The sequence below is a fragment of the Saccostrea cucullata genome, unplaced genomic scaffold, assembly GCF_032062105.1.
Source record: "Saccostrea cucullata isolate Sc308-1 unplaced genomic scaffold, CSIRO_AGI_Scuc_v1 ctg422, whole genome shotgun sequence".
Classification (NCBI taxonomy): domain Eukaryota; kingdom Metazoa; phylum Mollusca; class Bivalvia; order Ostreida; family Ostreidae; genus Saccostrea; species Saccostrea cuccullata.
The window spans coordinates 8,773-28,510 of NW_026929454.1; the positions used below are offsets into that span (position 1 = coordinate 8,773).

General features: G+C 33.3%; 1 protein-coding gene across 1 annotated transcript; it reads left to right on the forward strand.

Annotated features, from left to right (window-relative positions):
* The first annotated feature begins 11,816 nt into the window (after positions 1-11,816).
* Positions 11,817-19,240, forward strand: LOC134280888 (carboxylesterase 1C-like). Its single transcript, XM_062763339.1, has 3 exons — positions 11,817-11,897; positions 17,142-18,709; positions 18,907-19,240. Exons 2-3 carry the CDS (start codon positions 17,157-17,159, stop codon positions 19,079-19,081), a joined length of 1,728 nt encoding a protein of 575 aa, XP_062619323.1. The 5' UTR covers positions 11,817-11,897; positions 17,142-17,156; the 3' UTR covers positions 19,082-19,240.
* Positions 19,241-19,738: the final 498 nt, after the last annotated feature.

Consider the following 19,738-nt stretch of genomic DNA (forward strand, 5'->3'; position numbering starts at 1 on the left):
TGTTTTTAATAAATTCTATTGTTTTGTAGCGTCAGGTACGAATGAGTTTCTAAATAGTTCTAACCCACACCTAGGAACAATATAATCTTGTTTGTTACGGGTATTATATGTTGATACATGTTCACGCTTATTGGGGACAATATCTTTCAAATATTCCGGTGCTCGTACAGTGTGAATTTTGTACAAAGTAAATATTTTAGCAATATATCGTCTGTTTTTTAAAGTTTTCCACCCAGTTTCAGAATAAAGTGCATCTGTAAACACAAATATAGGAAGTCCGGTTACAATTCTAGTGGCGGTTACAGGTAATTGTACTTTCTCAAGTTTTTCTGCATCATATTTCGAGTAGCCATCCCAAACGATCGAAGCATATTCAAGCATAGGTCTGATGAATGTAATATACAATTTTGTTAAGTTTTTTCTACCCATTTTGAACTTTAAGTTCTTTAGAAGGCCTAGTTTTTTATTGGCACTGTTTACAACTCCATCAATATATTCAGACCAACTAAGATTTTGCGACAATAGCAAACCCAAATGGCGATGGACTGGAACACACTCAAGTCTATCGCCTTTAAAAAATACCTTTGGCATAGCAGAAATATTTTTCTTGTTGAAATAAACTACCTTAGTTTTAGATGGATTGAATTTGAGTACCCACATATTTGACCAAATTTCCAATATGTGTAAATCATGATTCAATTTGTATTCTATATCTAATATATTGTATGATGATTGTTGGAGGGAATTATCATCCACAAACAATCTACACATTGAAATCATATTTTCAGCAACATCATTTATATAAATGAGAAATAACAGTGGACCTAAAACAGAATCCTGAGGTACACCTGCAAAAATGTCTTGTTTTGATGATAAAAAATCTTTGTACATAACTTTTTGAGACCTTTGACTTAGATAACTGGAAAACCATTGGAGAATATCACCAGATATACCAAAGTTTAGTCCTTTGTGCCAAACTCTATCAAAAGCCTTTGAAAGATCACAAAAAAACCATACAAGATATACCTTCGTCTATGCTTTGAACAATACTATGATATGTTTCTAGTAATTGATATACAGTTGAATGAGCAGGTAGAAATCCTGTTTGGTATCGATAAAATAAATCATTGATATTTTTTCATTGTCTATATGAGCTTGAATTGTACATTTACCTATGGATAGAACGATAGAACGATCATAGGCATTTATGCCTGCTGTTTAATCCAATTCAATGAATAAAAGAAGATGGGCGCATTTGGCGTGTGATCTGCAGGAATCATTTGTACGAAACATTTATGGTTTAAATGTCCATGATTTGGTTGGCTGAACATAGCTTGTCAGAGTTTACACGTCCATAGGTTTTTTTTTCAATTAGTTTGAAAGTGTGAGATTGTAACATTTTTGTCCGTTTTTCCTAGGGGGTACTATAACATAGTAATGTTTCACAAAAATAAACACCTAAAATATTTAATGCATATTGATGCATGATACATGTACATGATGTACATTATATAGAATAGAAGATCAGATTTGATTTCGCCCGAGAACCAAACTAAACCAAAATTAATCTAATTCAAAATTTTAATATATCAGTACATAAAACGAAACTGACAAAATAAATGGTTGTTTAATTGCATGAAAGAAAAATAAATTAACGCCCAATGCCAGGCTCGAACCAAAAACTTTTCGAGTCTAGTGTAGTGAACACAGATGATTTTAAAAGGACAAAAAAGCACCACATTCACACATTTGGATTTTTTGGGGAAAAGTTCGTTTTTCGTGGTCTCTGGGTCTTCTCTCTATTTTTTAAAAAAGTGTATTCGTTTCTTTAAATCAAAATACACACAAATAACGTTTCAAAATCATGGAGAGAAGACCCAGAGATAGAAAAGTTTAAGAAAAACGTGTTAAAAATGTATCATTTTGTTCCAAATGTCTGATCTGGCCAATTTTCAAGCTATTTTTTTTAGCAAATCAAAGCTCAATTTCGGGAATTTATTTTCCTTTCCTGTTGCACAGGAACCCGATAAATAAAAAAAATCTTAAAATTTCATGTGATATGTCGATAAAATTTTCACTTTTCAATTACGCCCAGATTCCTGCCGAATGCCAACCAAAAGCGCCCTCGTTCTTTATTTTAAACTAAGATAGCATTGCTTAAAAACAAATACCATTGAGTTGAAATTATATTTTAAAATATTTATATCATGTAATTGTAGTTTAATCTATAGATAGAAAAGATAATTAAAAGGTGTAAAAATTATTGATCTGCTTCTTCTTATTTTTTTAACACCATGTACATGTTAAGTTACAACGCATTTTGAAAAACTATGCACGTTGATTTTTTTTAAAGTGTGTAAAATTTGGGACAAAGTTAACGCACTTTGAAAAAAAAATCTTTTCAAAGTGCATTAATATCAACCATATCAACGCACTTTAATTTTTTTTCAAAGTGCGTTGCCACACACCTAGCTGCAGATCTGTAGCTCTCCGAAAAAAAATATTGATAGACCGGAGAGCTACAGTGCCACCCATTGAAAAAACTGTATATTTATTGCGCACAAAAAAGTGCGCTCGATTCTTGAATAATTTTTCCAAATTCTTACCTCAATTGCAAAAAATGGAAGATTTCAAAAAAATTACTCTCTCCTGTATCAAGTTCTCTCGTAGTTGACATCTGAACGAAGCATATTGGACCGAATTATCTTTGAAACCAAAATGGCAGTATAAATAAGCGAAATGTCCGATGATTGCAATATCAGGGCCAGGAGGACTATTAACAACAATTATGAGGAATGTTTTGTTGTGGAAAGAGTCAAAGAATATGTTAGGAACACACGGTTAGTAATATTTTGAGATTACAGCTTTAAAAACATGGAGAAATAAATCGAGAACCGAGCGCATTTTTTTGTGCGCAATAAATATACAGTTTTTTCAATGGGTGGCTTTGTAGCTCTCCGGTCTATCAATATTTATTTTTTCGGAGAGCTACAGATCTGCAGCTACCACACACCAGTCCTTGAACTATTTGATTACCTCTTGTATATATGTAGATATTTTAAATCTTGCACACTTTCTCATCAGGATAATACACATGTAATTATAAAGTATTTTAAAAAATGCTAAAATATAAATATTTTATATTACTGAATATGTTTATATTTCTATTTTAATACCCGTACATTATATGCACCCAAATAACTTTTTTTAATTGAATTTAATCATAAAATCATATAATAAAACAATTATTGTTGTGTTTTTATTCAGTCAAAATGATGATTTACTCATTTAGCCATTGAATTATAATATTCACCTTATGCTTCGAATTCGTTGAATATTGCCCCCTAAGATGGCTCCATGTAAATCATCATATTGACCTAAAAAATAGGAACAATTGTATATTTATCGAACCACCCCTTTATTATTATTAAATGCACCATGTGTTGTGTGCCTTTAACCTTTAACAAGGAGTGGAAACCATTTAATTTATTGAATCAACCTTGTCAAACATGTATGATATACAATTCCTTAAGACAATTATGGCGTTCCATACTCGATACTGCACATAAGGTGATGCGTATATCGAAGTTACTCTACAGTCTACACATTAGGTAAGTGAGAACTACCCGTTCAATTGTAATGTTATTCACTTCTAATTAATTCATAGCTAGATGTAGACATCTTGGTCTCGGAAGCAATGTGAAATCTTCTCAGCTAGTGAGAGATTTTCGAAGTCTTTTTAAACGAATGCAATATTTTGGAACATACAAGGTGCTAGGTCATCAAACATAAATACTGCTGGATCGTGAAGCCTCAAGCATCTTAGGAACCGAATCTTATTATCTGCATGCTGAATGTTAAACATGATTTTGACATTCATTGCCATGTATGGAACGCCATGGCTGCCTTATGTTAGATGGTTTTATTATATGCTGTGGGTCTATTATTATATGCTGTGGTTCTATAATTACGAGTATATGCTGTGGGTATGTAATTATATGCTGTGAGTCTTTTATTATATGCTGTGGTTCTATAATTATATGCTGTGGATCTATTATTATATGCTGTGGGTTCATAATTATATGCTGTGGGTTCATTATTATATGCTGTGGGTTCATTATTATCTGCTGTGGGTTTATGATTATATGCTGTGGGTCTATTATTATATGCTGTGCTTTCATTATTATATGCTGTGGGTTCATAATTATATGCTGTGGGTTCATAATTATATGCTGTGCCTGTGGTTCTTTTATTATATGCTGTGGGTTCATAATTATATGCTGTGGGTGTATTATTATTATATTTTCTGTCGGTTTATTAGAGACTTGCTATTCGAATCCGGATTCTCGTTTTTGGAGTTTAGCTTGCTCAAAATGGCGGCAACTGCAATAGGGCTTACCGTAATAGGAATGAGAGTACCAAATCCCAGAATGAGCACATGGCTTTATTTGTGGTGCCACAAATAAAGCCATATCTCCTCATCCGGGGATTACGTTAGTCCAAATTCCTTGGATACGCATGCTCGTCGTGGATTCTGGGAAAATTGTGAAAACTACCATAGACACAATAAGCGATAAAAAAAATGATACAATGCACTTCCACTAATATAATTTTAATTCTATAAAATACACTTCACAAAAGATTATAACTCTAACCATCAGACTTCATACTCATTAAACATTAAAGACTTCAGCAAAATAAATTAGTTGACCACGAACCTTCCTTTCTGTGTTTAAAAATTGCTACGGCGCTAGCTCGTCTATCTTTTTCAAAAGGATAAACTTCCTATTACAGTTAGGCCTGTTGCAGTTACCACCATTTTTGAGCAAGAAAACTCCAAAAACGAGCAGTCCTGATTCGAATAGCTAGTTTCAAATAAACCGACAGAATATATAATAATTTAATATTAGTTGTAACACGTCGTTTGATTGGATAAACGGTTTTATCCATTTTGTATAACATAACTTGCCTACGTCACAATGAGTTACGTCAAAAACGTATTACTCCGCTTGACGTTAATTTTAAAATAACGCTCAATTTTAAACCTTTTTCCGGAGGAAATATTGTCCTATTGTCTACCCTGAAATTAAATTATAAGGAATGAAGCTTACTTCAACTTACAGTGGCGTGCCAAAAGTGAAGATAATTTTATTTTTTCTCTATATATTTCATTGAAAACAACATTTTGTAAAATCATAGGTAAATGGTCAATTTTTGTCCAATTTAATTATTTATTCCAGTACTTAAACCAGAAAATGTGTAGTTATATTTCTTTAAAAGATCATTACACGTTTAATATGTAGTAAAATATAGTTCATCACTAAACATCAGTTCTAAAATTCAAGATCAATGTTGACTATATAATTCATTGTGAGTATATGACTTAAAAATTCATGTCACACTTATATTACAATATTTTTAAATTATCGATGCTTATCAGATAAAAACTATTTTTTTTTTTTTAACTACAACAATTTCTTGGATTATCAAGAAATTTTTGATAAAATCTGTCAAGAAATGTTGTCATACCAGCGATTTTACAAAATATTGTTTTCATTGAAATATATAAAGAAAAAATAAAATTATTTTCACTTTTGGCACACAACTGTATGTTATCCGATATAACAAAACTTGGGGCAGTTTACGCTTTCTTATAAACCGCTTCGCGGTTTATAAAGCGTAAACTGCCCCAAGTTATGTTATATCGGATAACATAAGTTGAAATAAGCTTCATTCCTTAAATAATACACCCACAGCATACAATTATGAACACACAGCATATAATAATGAAACCACAGCATGTAATAAAAGAACCACAGCATAAACAACAACAATTATGTAAATAATTTCATTTATGTGTTGAATGCTGTTTATTTTCTTTTGTCTAAATGTAAGTAATTAGATGTTCTATTTTATTGTTCAAACTCAATGTTTTGATTTTTCTCCATTTGCTGGATTTCTCCCAGGCCTTTCAAGTGTCGGGTTCCATGTTATGTAATTTTCCCCAGTTTTTCTTTTTCGGCTGCTTGTTACGCAACTCCAAAATTTTCCATGGTCAAACCAGACCCCTTCGCGGACAATCAGCCAATCAGAGTTGTCCATTATAATCACGTGTTTTGATGCTGTCTGTAACTGACCAGTCAGCGCTGGGTCATTCTCGCTTTGTTGACGCTATCAATAACAGCAAAAAATTTGGCACACCCACCACCACCCCAGCATTTTTTCCTACCTGGCATTTATATGTTTTAAATTGATATACAAATTACATTTGACACATTGGCATATTTATTTTTGTAGTGCCATCTTTTTGCTGTATACCTACTGTTTTTATATTTTTTGCAAATATTGTTTATCTGTAAATTTAGGAGATCAGTATATTAATATGTATTTGTGCGATTACCTTTTGTTCTGAACCCCTATCATGTGATGTATATATTTTTTCTTATTTCGTCATTTTAATAAATGACATATTTCATCTCAACAACGGTGTTGATTTTATTTGAATTTATCACTGCAAAAACAGAGCTGCGGTGAGTTTGTGAAGCATGAGGAAACATAAATGTAATTATGAAACCACAGCATATAATAATGAAACCACAGCATATAATAATAGATCCACAATCTACATACAAACGAGATTTTAAGTGTAAAATTTACAACATGATTACTAGTTATCATAAACTGTCTTGACACACTGGCGGTATATGTTGATCAGAACATTGTATACATTTATTGAATAATTCATAATTAATTAATAATTTTTTTTGGTTAAAAGAATCATTATTGATTAATTAATTTTTTTCTTGTTTTTGAAGTGAAATACACAGTTTACTTATACAAGTATGTGGTGCAGATCTAGACGTTTGTTAAACTTTATCTGTCTATCATGTTATATAAATTTTAAATAATAATTATGAATTATTCCATAAATTAATCAATAATTGGTATCAAATTTATCAATAGAAATAGTAATAAAAATACGAACTAATTACGAACTGCAGTAATCTTACTGAGGGGGAAATTAAGTCTAGTCAAACTACTTCACATCCCCCATCCCCCCTTTTTGCAAAGTCATAACTATGTAAAAAGAGGTGGACAGGATTGAATTATGGCATCCCTCACCCTCCCATTCGTTCTCTATTGATGAATATTTAGATTTGTTTCTTGTTATATTTTAAGATCTATCAATTAATATCGTCTGAGTTGGGAATGAATGACCAAATAAAGTAACTACATGACCGTTTTTCTGTAGTCGGGTTTTCAGCAAATAAGGCAGGTAGGTCAAACCCTTTAAATTGTCACTCTCATATATACGATCAGGTGAAAATCTAGTGCACTGATACGAGTTAGTATCATACAGACGACATATCAGCTATTCTCTCGAGCAGACTATAGGGGTGCACGACGTAACAGCATTATCAGCAGTGGAACAGGTCAGTGTCTCTAGAGTTAATAAGCTATATATAGATTAATTGAAATCAACATAGACTTATTTGGTTCCTTTTGATAAAAACGCTTGTTCAATATTTTATGAGGTCTATCCAGAGAATGTCTGTGCCTCTGTGCAAGTACACTCTTTTCCTATATATACGAATTTATTTCCTATGTGGTACAGTTATCTTTAATTTCTGACTGTGTTTATATTTACCTTTCAGCAATTTTTGATGTTTGAAATTGAATCGTTTAGGAAATTTCAGCCTTAATCAAATACCTGTGTATGTGGACTAATGTAAACCTTCCAAGATTTTTTTTCTGTATTGACATGATTGAGAAATACGCTCAATCAATATTTGCTGAGTTTGGTTAGGGAAGTAAGGAGCTTAACTACACGACAGGTCTGAACCCCAGATACGAATTTATTTCCTATGCATTCCTTTTTATCTCTATTTCACAATTGATTATACGATTTTTTTCCCAGCAATATTCGATTTTAAGTGTATTTGCAAATGCTGCCTCAATATCGTACGTTGTGACACGATAGCGGTGTTTTTCTTTGAAGTTTACTGTTCTGTATTAGCAATACAGAACGGGACTGTGGTGGGCGGATCTACTTTCCGTTCTGCATTAGCCTTGTTTACAGTATTGCATTTGCCAACTATTCTGTATCTAAAATACAGCACGGTCTAAAAATAAATCTGATTCAATTTAGCAAAGCTAGCACGTACACATAATAAATACTGATGTTTTCCTATTATTAATTTTTAAGAAATACCCGGTATTTTCCTGAGAATGTAGAATGTCAAAATTTCTAAATCACTTTTTAAAAACTCATTCCACACAGAATCTACACGTAATTTCGATCGAAAGTAAAAAGAAAAATCGCAATAACGGAAAACATCCTCTGTACCTAATTTTGAACAATCCACACCAAACGGAAAATTCGCTATCACGGAAAAAATCCTTCTCGCTGACGACAGCCACACGTCTCTTTCACTTCATATTAATGTCGCAATTCAATTTGAAAATAAAAATCCGTGACATCAAAGTCCATCGAAGAATTTTCTGTAAATCCTGTTTTTGTAAATCTAGTTAAACCGGGATTTTAAGATCCCTGAAATAAATTATGATAAATCTCCATCTACAATTATAACAATAGATCCCAACAATTACGGTTAAATCCTCCAATTTATCCATTAAGACTGACTATCACTCGATTACGTCTACCCCGTTAAATTGTCAAAACAAATCTGACCGAATTTTACGTTTTCCGTGGAAATATATATATACTGCGGATGCGTACTCCCCGTCGGGGCCTCATCTACAGAACTCTGGCGGAAGTTTGGACGCTGCAAAGTTATAAAGTGGGCGGAGCTATTTTTGATTGATCGTGTCACAAATCATTTAGAGAACTCGACAGGTTCTGTATCGTAGATAGTCAGGGTGTATGGAATAAAACCCGGGGTAAATCCCCGTACACCCTTGATTGAACCTGGATAACTAATATTATCCATTTTGTATGACATAACTTGCCTACGTCACAATGAGTTACGTCAAAAACGTATTACTCCGCTTGACGTTAATTTTAAAATAACGCTCAATTTTAAACCTTTTTCCGGAGGAAATATTGTCCTATTCTCTACCCTGAAATTAAATTATAAGGAATGAAGCTTATTTCAACTTACAGTGGCGTGCCAAAAGTGAAGATAATTTTATTTTTTCTCTATATATTTCATTGAAAACAACATTTTGTAAAATCATAGGTAAATAGTCAATTTTTGTCCAATTTAATTATTTATTTCAGTACTTAAACCAGAAAATGTGTAGTTATCTTTTTTAAAAAGATCATTACACGTTTAATATGTAGTAAAATATAGTTCATCACTAAACATTAGTTCTAAAATTCAAGATCAATGTTGACTATATAATTCATTGTGAGTATATGACTTAAAAATTCATGTCACACTTATATTACAATATTTTTAAATTATCGATGCTTATCAGATAAAAACTATTGTTTTTTTTAACTACAACAATTTCTTGGATTATCAAGAAATTTTTGATAAAATCTGTCAAGAAATGTTGTCATACCAGCGATTTTACAAAATATTGTTTTCATTGAAATATATAAAGAAAAAATAAAATTATCTTCACTTTTGGCACACAACTGTATGTTATCCGATATAACAAAACTTGGGGCAGTTTACGCTTTCTTATAAACCGCTTCGCGGTTTATAAAGCGTAAACTGCCCCAAGTTATGTTATATCGGATATTATTATGCTTCCTGTCAGTTTGTCTCTATATATTTACATCCACTGAATATTTTCTCCTTTATTTCTTAAGAAACCCCATTGCGTTCATCACTGCATAAACTACAGTAGGCAGGTCGCCTGTACATATTTCTTAATCAGTGGCTGTTCCATCAATGAAACATATAAAGACAATCGCATCATTAATACAATAATTAATCTTTTTAATCCTACTTTAATTGATTATTTAAACAGATTTAAATATAAACAATAAATAACGGTCGCAGCTATTGCAGAAAAAATTTACATAACCCGCTTACGCGGGTTATGTATTTTTTCTGCAACAGCTGCTTCCGTTCATTCCAGTAACAACAAACAAAGAAAGCATTTTATTGTTTAAATAACCCATACCCTACTATTCTCGCATAGTGGTTTAAGGATTTATATAGCGTAAGTATACTATGCCGAAATAGTGCACGGCTTTATTTACTGAATAAAATTCTTCCATGCACACGCCGGGAATCGAACTCACGACCATGCGGTTGCCAGTCCGATGCCTTATCGATTACGCCACAGAGACGATCACTGATTGGCGGGATTTTATTACATATATAAACTTAATTTATACAATTTACACAAGAAGGAGAAAATAGACAAATATTATTTAAAAACAGTTATATTATTCTAAGGAACCTTAGATAAATGTATACAACAAAGTTTCAAACTAATTACATACAGATCGTTAGATGAACTGATATATGGGGTCATTAAAACGCTTTTTTATATAGCGCTTGATTGAAGGATGCAAAAGAAAAATATCAATGAGAATCGACGTCTGCAAACAAATCAGTCTTACTAACACAACGGAAAATAAAGATGAGTTGCTTTGGGACAGAAAATCCCGACTTATTTAGAGAAAATACTAGTAATCAAAATAACTTAGCATGCAACCAATTTTAGCATGAAGATTTTGAATCAGTTCTTGCAGGTGCGCTGTGTTAGCACCGATGTTTTCAGAAAAAAGTCAAATGGATTGCCGCATAAATAATTACAACAGTCAGCATAATAATAACAATAGTGTTGCATTATAAAATACTATGCCTAAATAGTAGGCAGGGTTTGACACATAGTGCACTCGCCTCCGGCTCGTGCACCATGTGTCAAACCCTGCCTACTATTTAGGCATAGTACATGCATAATGCAACACTATTATATAAACATAAGTTGAAATAAGCTTCATTCCTTAAATAATACACCCACAGCATATAATTATGAACACACAGCATATAATAATGACACCACAGCATGTAATAAAAGAACCACAGCATAAACATGTAATTATGAAACCACAGCATATACTAATGAAACCACAGTATATAATAATAGATCCACAATCTACATACAAACGAGATTTTAAGTGTAAAATTTACAACATGATTATTAGTTATCATAAACTGTCTTGACACACTGGCGGTATATGTTGATCAGAACATTGTATACAATTATTGAATAATTCATAATTAATTGATAATTTTTTTTGGTTAAAAAAATCATTATTGATTAATTAATTTTTTTCTTGTTTTTGAAGTGAAATACACAGTTTACTTATACAAGTATGTGGTGCAGATCTAGACGTTTGTTAAACTTTATCTGTCTATCATGTTATATAAATTTTAAATAATAATTATGAATTATTCAATAAATTAATCAATAACTGGTATCAAATTTATCAACAGAAATAGTAAAAAAAAATACGAACTAATTACGAACTGCAGTAATCTTACTGAGGGGGAAATTAAGTCTAGTCAAACTACTTCACATCCCCCATCCCCCCTTTTTGCAAAGTCATAACTATGTAAAAAAGAGGTGGACAGGATTGAATTATGGCATCCCTCACCCCCCCCCATTCGTTCTCTATTGATGAATATTTAGATTTGTTTCTTGTTATATTTTAAGATCTATCAATTTATATCGTCTGAGTTGGGAATGAATGACAAAATAAAATAACTACATGTCCGGCTTTCTGTAGTCGGGTTTTAAGCAAATAAGGCAGGTCGGTCAAACCCTTTAAATTGTCACTCTCATATATACGATCAGGTGAAAATCTAGTGCACTAATACGAGTTAGTATCACACAGACGACATACTCAGCTATTCTCTCGAGCAGACTTAGGGGTGCACGACGTAACAGCATTATCAGCAGTGGAACAGGTCAGTGTCTCTAGAGTTAACAAGCTATATATAGATTAATTGAAATCAACATAGACTTATTTGGTTCCTTTTGATAAAAACGCTTGTTCAATATTTTATGAGGTCTATCCAGAGAATGTCTGTGCCTCTGTGCAAGTACACTCTTTTCCTATATATACGAATTTATTTCCTATGTGGTACAGTTATCTTTAATTTCTGACTGTGTTTATATTTACCTTTCAGCAATTTTTGATGTTTGAAATTGAATCGTTTAGGAAATTTCAGCCTTAATCAAATACCTGTGTATGTGGACTAATGTAAACCTTCCAAGATTTTTTTTCTGTATTGACATGATTGAGAAATACGCTCAATCAATATTTGCTGAGTTTGGTTAGGGAAGTAAGGAGCTTAACTACACGACAGGTCTGAACCCCAGATACGAATTTATTTCCTATGCATTCCTTTTTATCTCTATTTCACGATTGATTATATGATTTTTTTCCCAGCAATATTCGATTTTAAGTGTATTTGCAAATGCTGCCTCAATATCGTACGTTGTGACACGATAGCGGTGTTTTTCTTTGAAGTTTACTGTTCTGTATTAGCAATACAGAACGGGACTGTGGTGGGCGGATCTACTTTCCGTTCTGCATTAGCCTTGTTTACAGTATTGCATTTGCCAACTATTCTGTATCTAAAATACAGCACGGTCTAAAAATAAATCTGATTCAATTTAGCAAAGCTAGCACGTACACATAATAAATACTGATGTTTTCCTATTATTAATTTTTAAGAAATACCCGGTATTTTCCTGAGAATGTAGAATGTCAAAATTTCTAAATCACTTTTTAAAAACTTATTCCACACAGAATCTACACGTAATTTCGATCGAAAGTAAAAAGAAAAATCGCAATAACGGAAAACATCCTCTGTACCTAATTTTGAACAATCCACACGAAACGGAAAATTCGCTATCACGGAAAAAATCCTTCTCGCTGACGACAGCCACACGTCTCTTTCACTTCATATTAATGTCGCAATTCAATTTGAAAATAAAAATCCGTGACATCAAAGTCCATCGAAGAATTTTCTGTAAATCCTGTTTTTGTAAATCTAGTTAAACCGGGATTTTAAGATCCCTGAAATAAATTATGATAAATCTCCATCTACAATTATAACAATAGATCCCAACAATTACGGTTAAATCCTCCAATTTATCCATTAAGACTGACTATCACTCGATTACGTCTACCCCGTTAAATTGTCAAAGCAAATCTGACCGAATTTTACGTTTTCCGTGGAAATATATATACTGCGGATGCGTACTCCCCGTCGGGGCCTCATCTACAGAACTCTGGCGGAAGTTTGGACGCTGCAAAGTTATAAAGTGGGCGGAGCTATTTTGATTGATCGTGTCACAAATCATTTAGAGAATATATAGGTTCTGTATCGTAGATACAAATTTAGGGGCGGAGACTTGCTTTCGCACTCGTCTGCCCCCAAATTTGTATCTACGATACAGAACCTGTCTCGTTCTCTAAATAATACTTGTACCATAGTTAGGTGTGATTTCTTTTGTTAAAAGTGTGGGTTTTCTGTACATAACCGACACTTTTCTATAACTCCGCCCATCGAGTCGGGACAAAAGAACTATTTATAAAACGATCATGCACGGTTTTTAAATGAAACAATCATACGGGCATGTGATACCAAATTTAGGAGAGTAAAAAGGAGTAAACATTTTCAACTGTATACAGCATTTTGTAATAAATAACAGTTAAAAACGGCCATTAGTACGTTAACTTTAGTTAAAAGTGAAGAAAAAAAACCTTCAGAAATCGCTTGATTTTTTAAACTTTTTTTTTTAAATAGTGTAATGACCAGGGTGACGTTGGCTTAGTAGATTGCAATATATCGTTCTTTTGATAACCAACAAAGGAAACATGGTACATACTTGACAAAAAAACAAGTGCACACTACTGTACTTAGATAACCTTTTCGGTTGCGGATCTAGCCGATCAAAGATGTAATTTTCATTAAATTGTGAAATATACATGTACATAGCCTCTAACAAACATTTCAATCAATGTACCACTGTGCACGTCAAAGTTTGTATCAGGTTTACAAAAATTTAAGTTAAACCTAGTTCATAATAGATTTAGATTATTAGTATGTAATTTTGACGATTGTAATTTACGAGAAAAAAATCATATCAAACTAACATATATATCATTGAAACCAAACTCGTTATTTTTTCCAATTACATAAATCAAACTTTTTAAACTGGCCTAGATATGTTTAATTATGTCGCCTGCGTGGCCCAGCGGTTAAAGCGCCTACCCTAGAATCACGAAATAAGGAGTTGAATCCCACTGTGGGACGTGGAGACCTATAAAGTATAAACAGAGGTCCCGTGTCGCAGAAGGTGTTGACAGGAAGAAGATCTCTCACTGCTCAATGACCCTGAGTGCCGAGTATAGGGCAAAATTTGTAGCAAAATTTGAAAAGTATTGTATACAAATCACTTACCGTATATTCGATGGACGTGGTCAGAAGGACACGAAGGAGAGCGAAAAATCATATAAAATCCAAATGCATCTTTGAAACCAAACACTTAATGCTTCAATCACGCGAACCAGTCCGACCGATTCCTAAGCTGACTTACATATGAATGATTTTTGAAAACTATGGTACAAGTCATTTACCCCATATCACACTGTTGATTATGTGTAGATACCCGATGGGCGTCGTCATAATGACAACTCGGGAGCTACGCTCCCTCGTGTCATTATGACCACGCCCATCGGGTATCTACACATAACCAACAGTATGATATGGGGTAACTACTACCTACTCGATAATAGGAAAAGACATTACGTGTAAACATAACAAGCAAATTCAAAGAATTGTGGTCCCCCGCTTTCGGTGTCTTTGTGGGTGAGATGTCAAATATGAATGCCATATATATGTCATTTAGAAATTATCACCAAAGTTGAATTTTTAAAAAAAATAAGGTCAATCGCGAGGGCCAAGGTCAAGGAGGCAGAAATCATAGCATGCTCGGAAATATCTTGTGATAGGTAATGCACATGTCAAATATGAAAGCCCTATCTCTTTTAAATCAAAAGTTAAAAGAAACAAGATGCGTTTGTGAAACACTGATGACCCCGTTTGGCAACAAAGCGAAGATCAAACTTTTCTTAAATGCAAATAAAATATATTGGTACCCAAATTTTAAAAAGTGGGTCAAACTCCAAGGTCAAGGTCAAAGGGCGAAGTTCTTGGAATCCAATGAAAGGTCTTCTCACAAGGATTACATGCGCATATGTGAAGTGTGAAAGGTCTTGCTCTTACCATTAAAATTTTTGGCCAAGGTTAAAGTTTTTAATAGGTAGGTCAAACTCCAAGGTCAAAGTCAAATTTGTTGATATCTAATAAAGGGTCTTGTCACAAGGAATAAATATGTGAAGTATGAAAGCCCTAACCCTTCAAAAGTTATGGTCAAGGTTTTTTTAAAGAAGGTTAAACTCGAAGGTCAAGGTCAGAAGGTCAAATATATTGTTATCTAATGAAAGGTCTTGTCATAAGATATTTAAATATGTGAAGTTCTAGTACGAAAGCCCTAGCCCTCACCGTTCTAAAGTTATGGCCAAGGTTAAACTTTTTTCATAAGTACGAAAATCTCCCAGGTCAAGGTCAAAAGGTCAAAGTTCTTGATACCCAATGAAAGGTCTTGCCACAAAAAATACATATATGTAAAATATAAAAGTCCTAGTATCTACTGTTCAAAAGTGACGGCCAAAGTAAAAGTATGAGTTTTTTGTGTAAAATTGGGTCAAACTCTAAGGTCATGGTCAAAGGTTAAATTTGGTGGTACCCAAAGAAAGGTCTTGTCATAAGGAATACACATGTGAAATTCAAAAGTCATAGCTCCTCTAAATCAAAGGTTATGGGCAAGGTTAAAGTTTTTGTGACGGACTGACAGCTAGACAGACAGACGGACTGACAGACAGACGAATGAGATTTAATGTCCCCTTGCTTTCCCGAAAGCTGGGGACAAAAACATGGTGTGCTTTTTTTCGGGGGGTGGGGTGGGGGTTTGGGGGTGTAATAAATTCCAAATTCACACAGTTGATATTTGCATGCCCACCCCTCCCATATTTTAATAAGGGTGTTTAATATTATATATTTAAGGACTTCTTCAGAACTGGGAAAACTAAATTATAAATTATTTCATCTTGGAACAAGAAATTATTAAGTATTTGGATTGATAACAGAAGGAAAGTAATTTGCTGTAGTTTCTTGGATAACTCTAACTGTATGTCGTGCTTGTCATGCAGTGGTTTTCAGTAAAGAAAATTAATGAAAAAAAATAACACTTTGATTCAGTGGGATATAAAACACTCATATTTATTTTATTCTAAACTTAGTACCTAGCTCACAAAATGTTATCCCGCCTCCCATATGATTATATTGACAAAGTCCATGTTTTAGTATGAAAGACCAGAAATACATGCAACTGACAGATCAAAAAGTAAAACAGTATGTGTACAGTAGCACCATGTAGAAAAATAATATGTGAAAGTCTCATTAAATTTTATTAAGTGGTATAGGAGAAGTTGCAAATAAGAGATGGATACCCAATTACCCTCAATATTATATAAAGAATACTTGTGCCCTTGATTTGTTTTAGGAAACCCAAACTGAGAGTCAAATCAAACATTTAAATAGAGATGCACAATAGCATCATTAAATAGTATCATTGAATTATCATTCATTGATAAAGGATAAGTTGCAAATAAACGATGGATATTCCTCAATATTATAGAAAGAATACGTGACAGTGCCCATGTTTTGCTTTGGGAAATCCAGAAATAATGTAAAATAGGAGGTGCACGATGGCACTGTACTCGTATGTATTAAAAGATTGATTGGTACTTGTATTAGAGGAAAAATGGATGGACACTCCCATCATTATAAAGCCCTCCCACTGCTTTTCAAGCGGGGATATCGTGAAAATATACAAGTGAAAACATGCAACACACGTCACATTTAGACATAATTTTCAAGAACACTCTCAATACTATCAAACAAATCAAGAAATTCCAAAATTCCTAATGAAATTGTACAAACTTTCCCTGACTGAGCTAACTACGTCTGCTGATTACGTATAAACCCTTTCTAACAAGAATACAGAAATAAATTGGAAAGCAAATTAAATCTCATAAAAATATATTATATATATTATATTATATTATATTTCAGACATTCTACAACAAAATGAATCATCTCCCATTACTCTGTGTCGGTTCATATTTGATAATATTTGCGTTTGGATCGGATGTGATTAATGTTGTAGAGGTCAAGACCCCTTCTGGCTGGGTCAGAGGATACGAAGAAATCCATGACGAGGGGCAGCTGTATAGATTTGTAAAAATTCCATTTGCACAGCCTCCATTAGGAGATCTACGTTTTCAGAAAACCAAACCCATTGGCGAATGGAAAGGAGTCAAGGGAATTAGTGCTGTAAATGCTCCACAGTGTACTCAAGTAATGTTCCCATTACCAGGTTTTGATTCATTAGAAAATGACGAGGATTGCTTATACCTCAATATATATGTACCAGGAAAAATTTCTAAAGAAAGAAATCTGTCTGTTATGGTATGGATTCATGGCGGAGGGTTTATGATTGGTGGAGCAAGTCAGTACAAACCTCAGAAGCTAGTGCTAGGAGGAGATGTAATCGTTGTTGCCATTAGTTATAGATTAGGTCTCCTTGGGTTTCTAACATTACATGACCCTCTTGCACCAGGAAATTATGGGCTGTGGGATCAGATCGAGGCTTTAAAATGGGTTCAAAATAATATTGCAGCCTTCGGAGGCAATCCAAAATCAGTTACTATATTTGGAGAATCAGCAGGAGGCATGAGTGTGAGTCTTCAGACATTGATTCCATCAAATGAAGGACTTTTTCAAAGAGCAATTTCCCAAAGTGGGGTAGTTTCGTTCTTTTGTATTTCAAGGAGAAGGGAAGAAAAAGAAACTAATGACGTTTTGCTTAAAAATACGAATTGTACAGACAAAGGCGGTATAGCAGAAACCCTGGAATGTCTGCGAGGAGTATCGGCAGAAAATTTGACAGCAGCAGTACCTATGATGGAATTTGAAAAATCTTTTAATATAAGTTTTGAATTTGGAAGTTTGGTTCCAACAGTTGATGGTGAATTGATCAAAGAAAATTTGGCTTATCCAAAGTCTTGGGACGACGAGATTTATCGCTTTTTCCGAAGTATCGATTACATATCAGGTACTCTGGATGCAGAAGGAAATTCTCTGCCTCTAATATTATCCGAAGAGACTCAAAATCACTTCAATTTTAATGTATCAGAACGGGTTCCAGTAAGCGTTTTATGTGAAATGTTAGCACCAACGTTTGTTAATACAGCTACAGGTAATATTCCGGAACTAACAAAGGAAATATGCGAGTTTTACACTACTTCTGAGGGTGTTAATGAGCAGAGTATGAGAGTGACCGACTTCAATGGCGATTCATCGTTCATCGTACCCAGCAACATTATGCTAGAAATCCATGCAAAAAACAATGATAAAGCTAAAACATACCAATACTTAGTCACAAAACCATCTCCTTTTCCGTTCATCCCAGAATTACCAGAATGGTATAGTGGGGCTGGACATGGCGAAGAACTGCATTTAATGTTTAACGTGACCTCAGATCATGTCCCAGAGGAGACACTGAAAAAACAAGACTTAGCGTCCGTAGAGAAGCTGTCTAAAGACGTCGTTAAGTATTGGACTAATTTCGCAAAGTATGGGTAGGTACCAATTTTTCGAAGCTCCCGAAAAAGAAAGTTTTGCATGCTTTTGACTGTAATAGAAGTTTATGCCTTAGCCTACATTTTTTTTTCTTTTTTTTTCAAATTTCTTTTTATTGTTTCAATTTTATTGGAAATTCCAAATTGTTTCAAGGATATTTAAATAATTTTTAATCCATATCTTTTTTTAATTCTAGTGATCCAAACTCAGAAGGCCTTCCAAAATGGTCCAGCTTTGACACTGTCACCAAAAAATATGCTATTCTGGACACTCCCGTAACAGAAGGAGAAAATCTTAAACCCGATGCCACAGATTTATTAAGGAAAGTCATTGAAAAAGGACGATCTAATGCAATTCATGACGAATTATAGCAAAACTTTGAGGAGATTTCATTCCTGTTTATTCTCAATCAGTTCCAACTAATGTTTTTAAAATCTCATAGTGTGTCTTGAAAATTCAACTCTTGATAATGAATATTACATATATGTACTTATTAATCTTAACCATAGTGTCAATTTTAGTACCTTTTACCGGAGTAAAAAAAATATATATTTTTTACGATTTTACAATTATCTCAAGTCATTTCTTATTTGAATTGTTATATATAAGGGCCTCATTTGGTAGCTGTGCGAAACTAACGACGTATGATGATCCAATTGATAATACATGCAAGGTGAACTACATGAACTTGCACAATCGTGTATTTGAATTAACTAAAATTGTAATGTAAACGTTTTCATCTAGTTTAACATTCTGCTTTGGAGTAGCAATCGGAGAAGCATATCTTTTAACGATGTCTTTTAACGACGTAAATTACAAACAAATATACACATTTCAAAACAGAAAATCTGATGGAAATATCATTTTTCTAGCTGATAGGTCAGCCAGAAAGAAAACAATGACAATCAAATGAAAAATACTTGAAAACAAAATGATAATAGAAAGAAAAATACTGTAATTACCCAAACTCGAAAACCTTAATTCATGATTGTGTATATTGAGTCTTTTTTTTCGACAAATATTGTCAA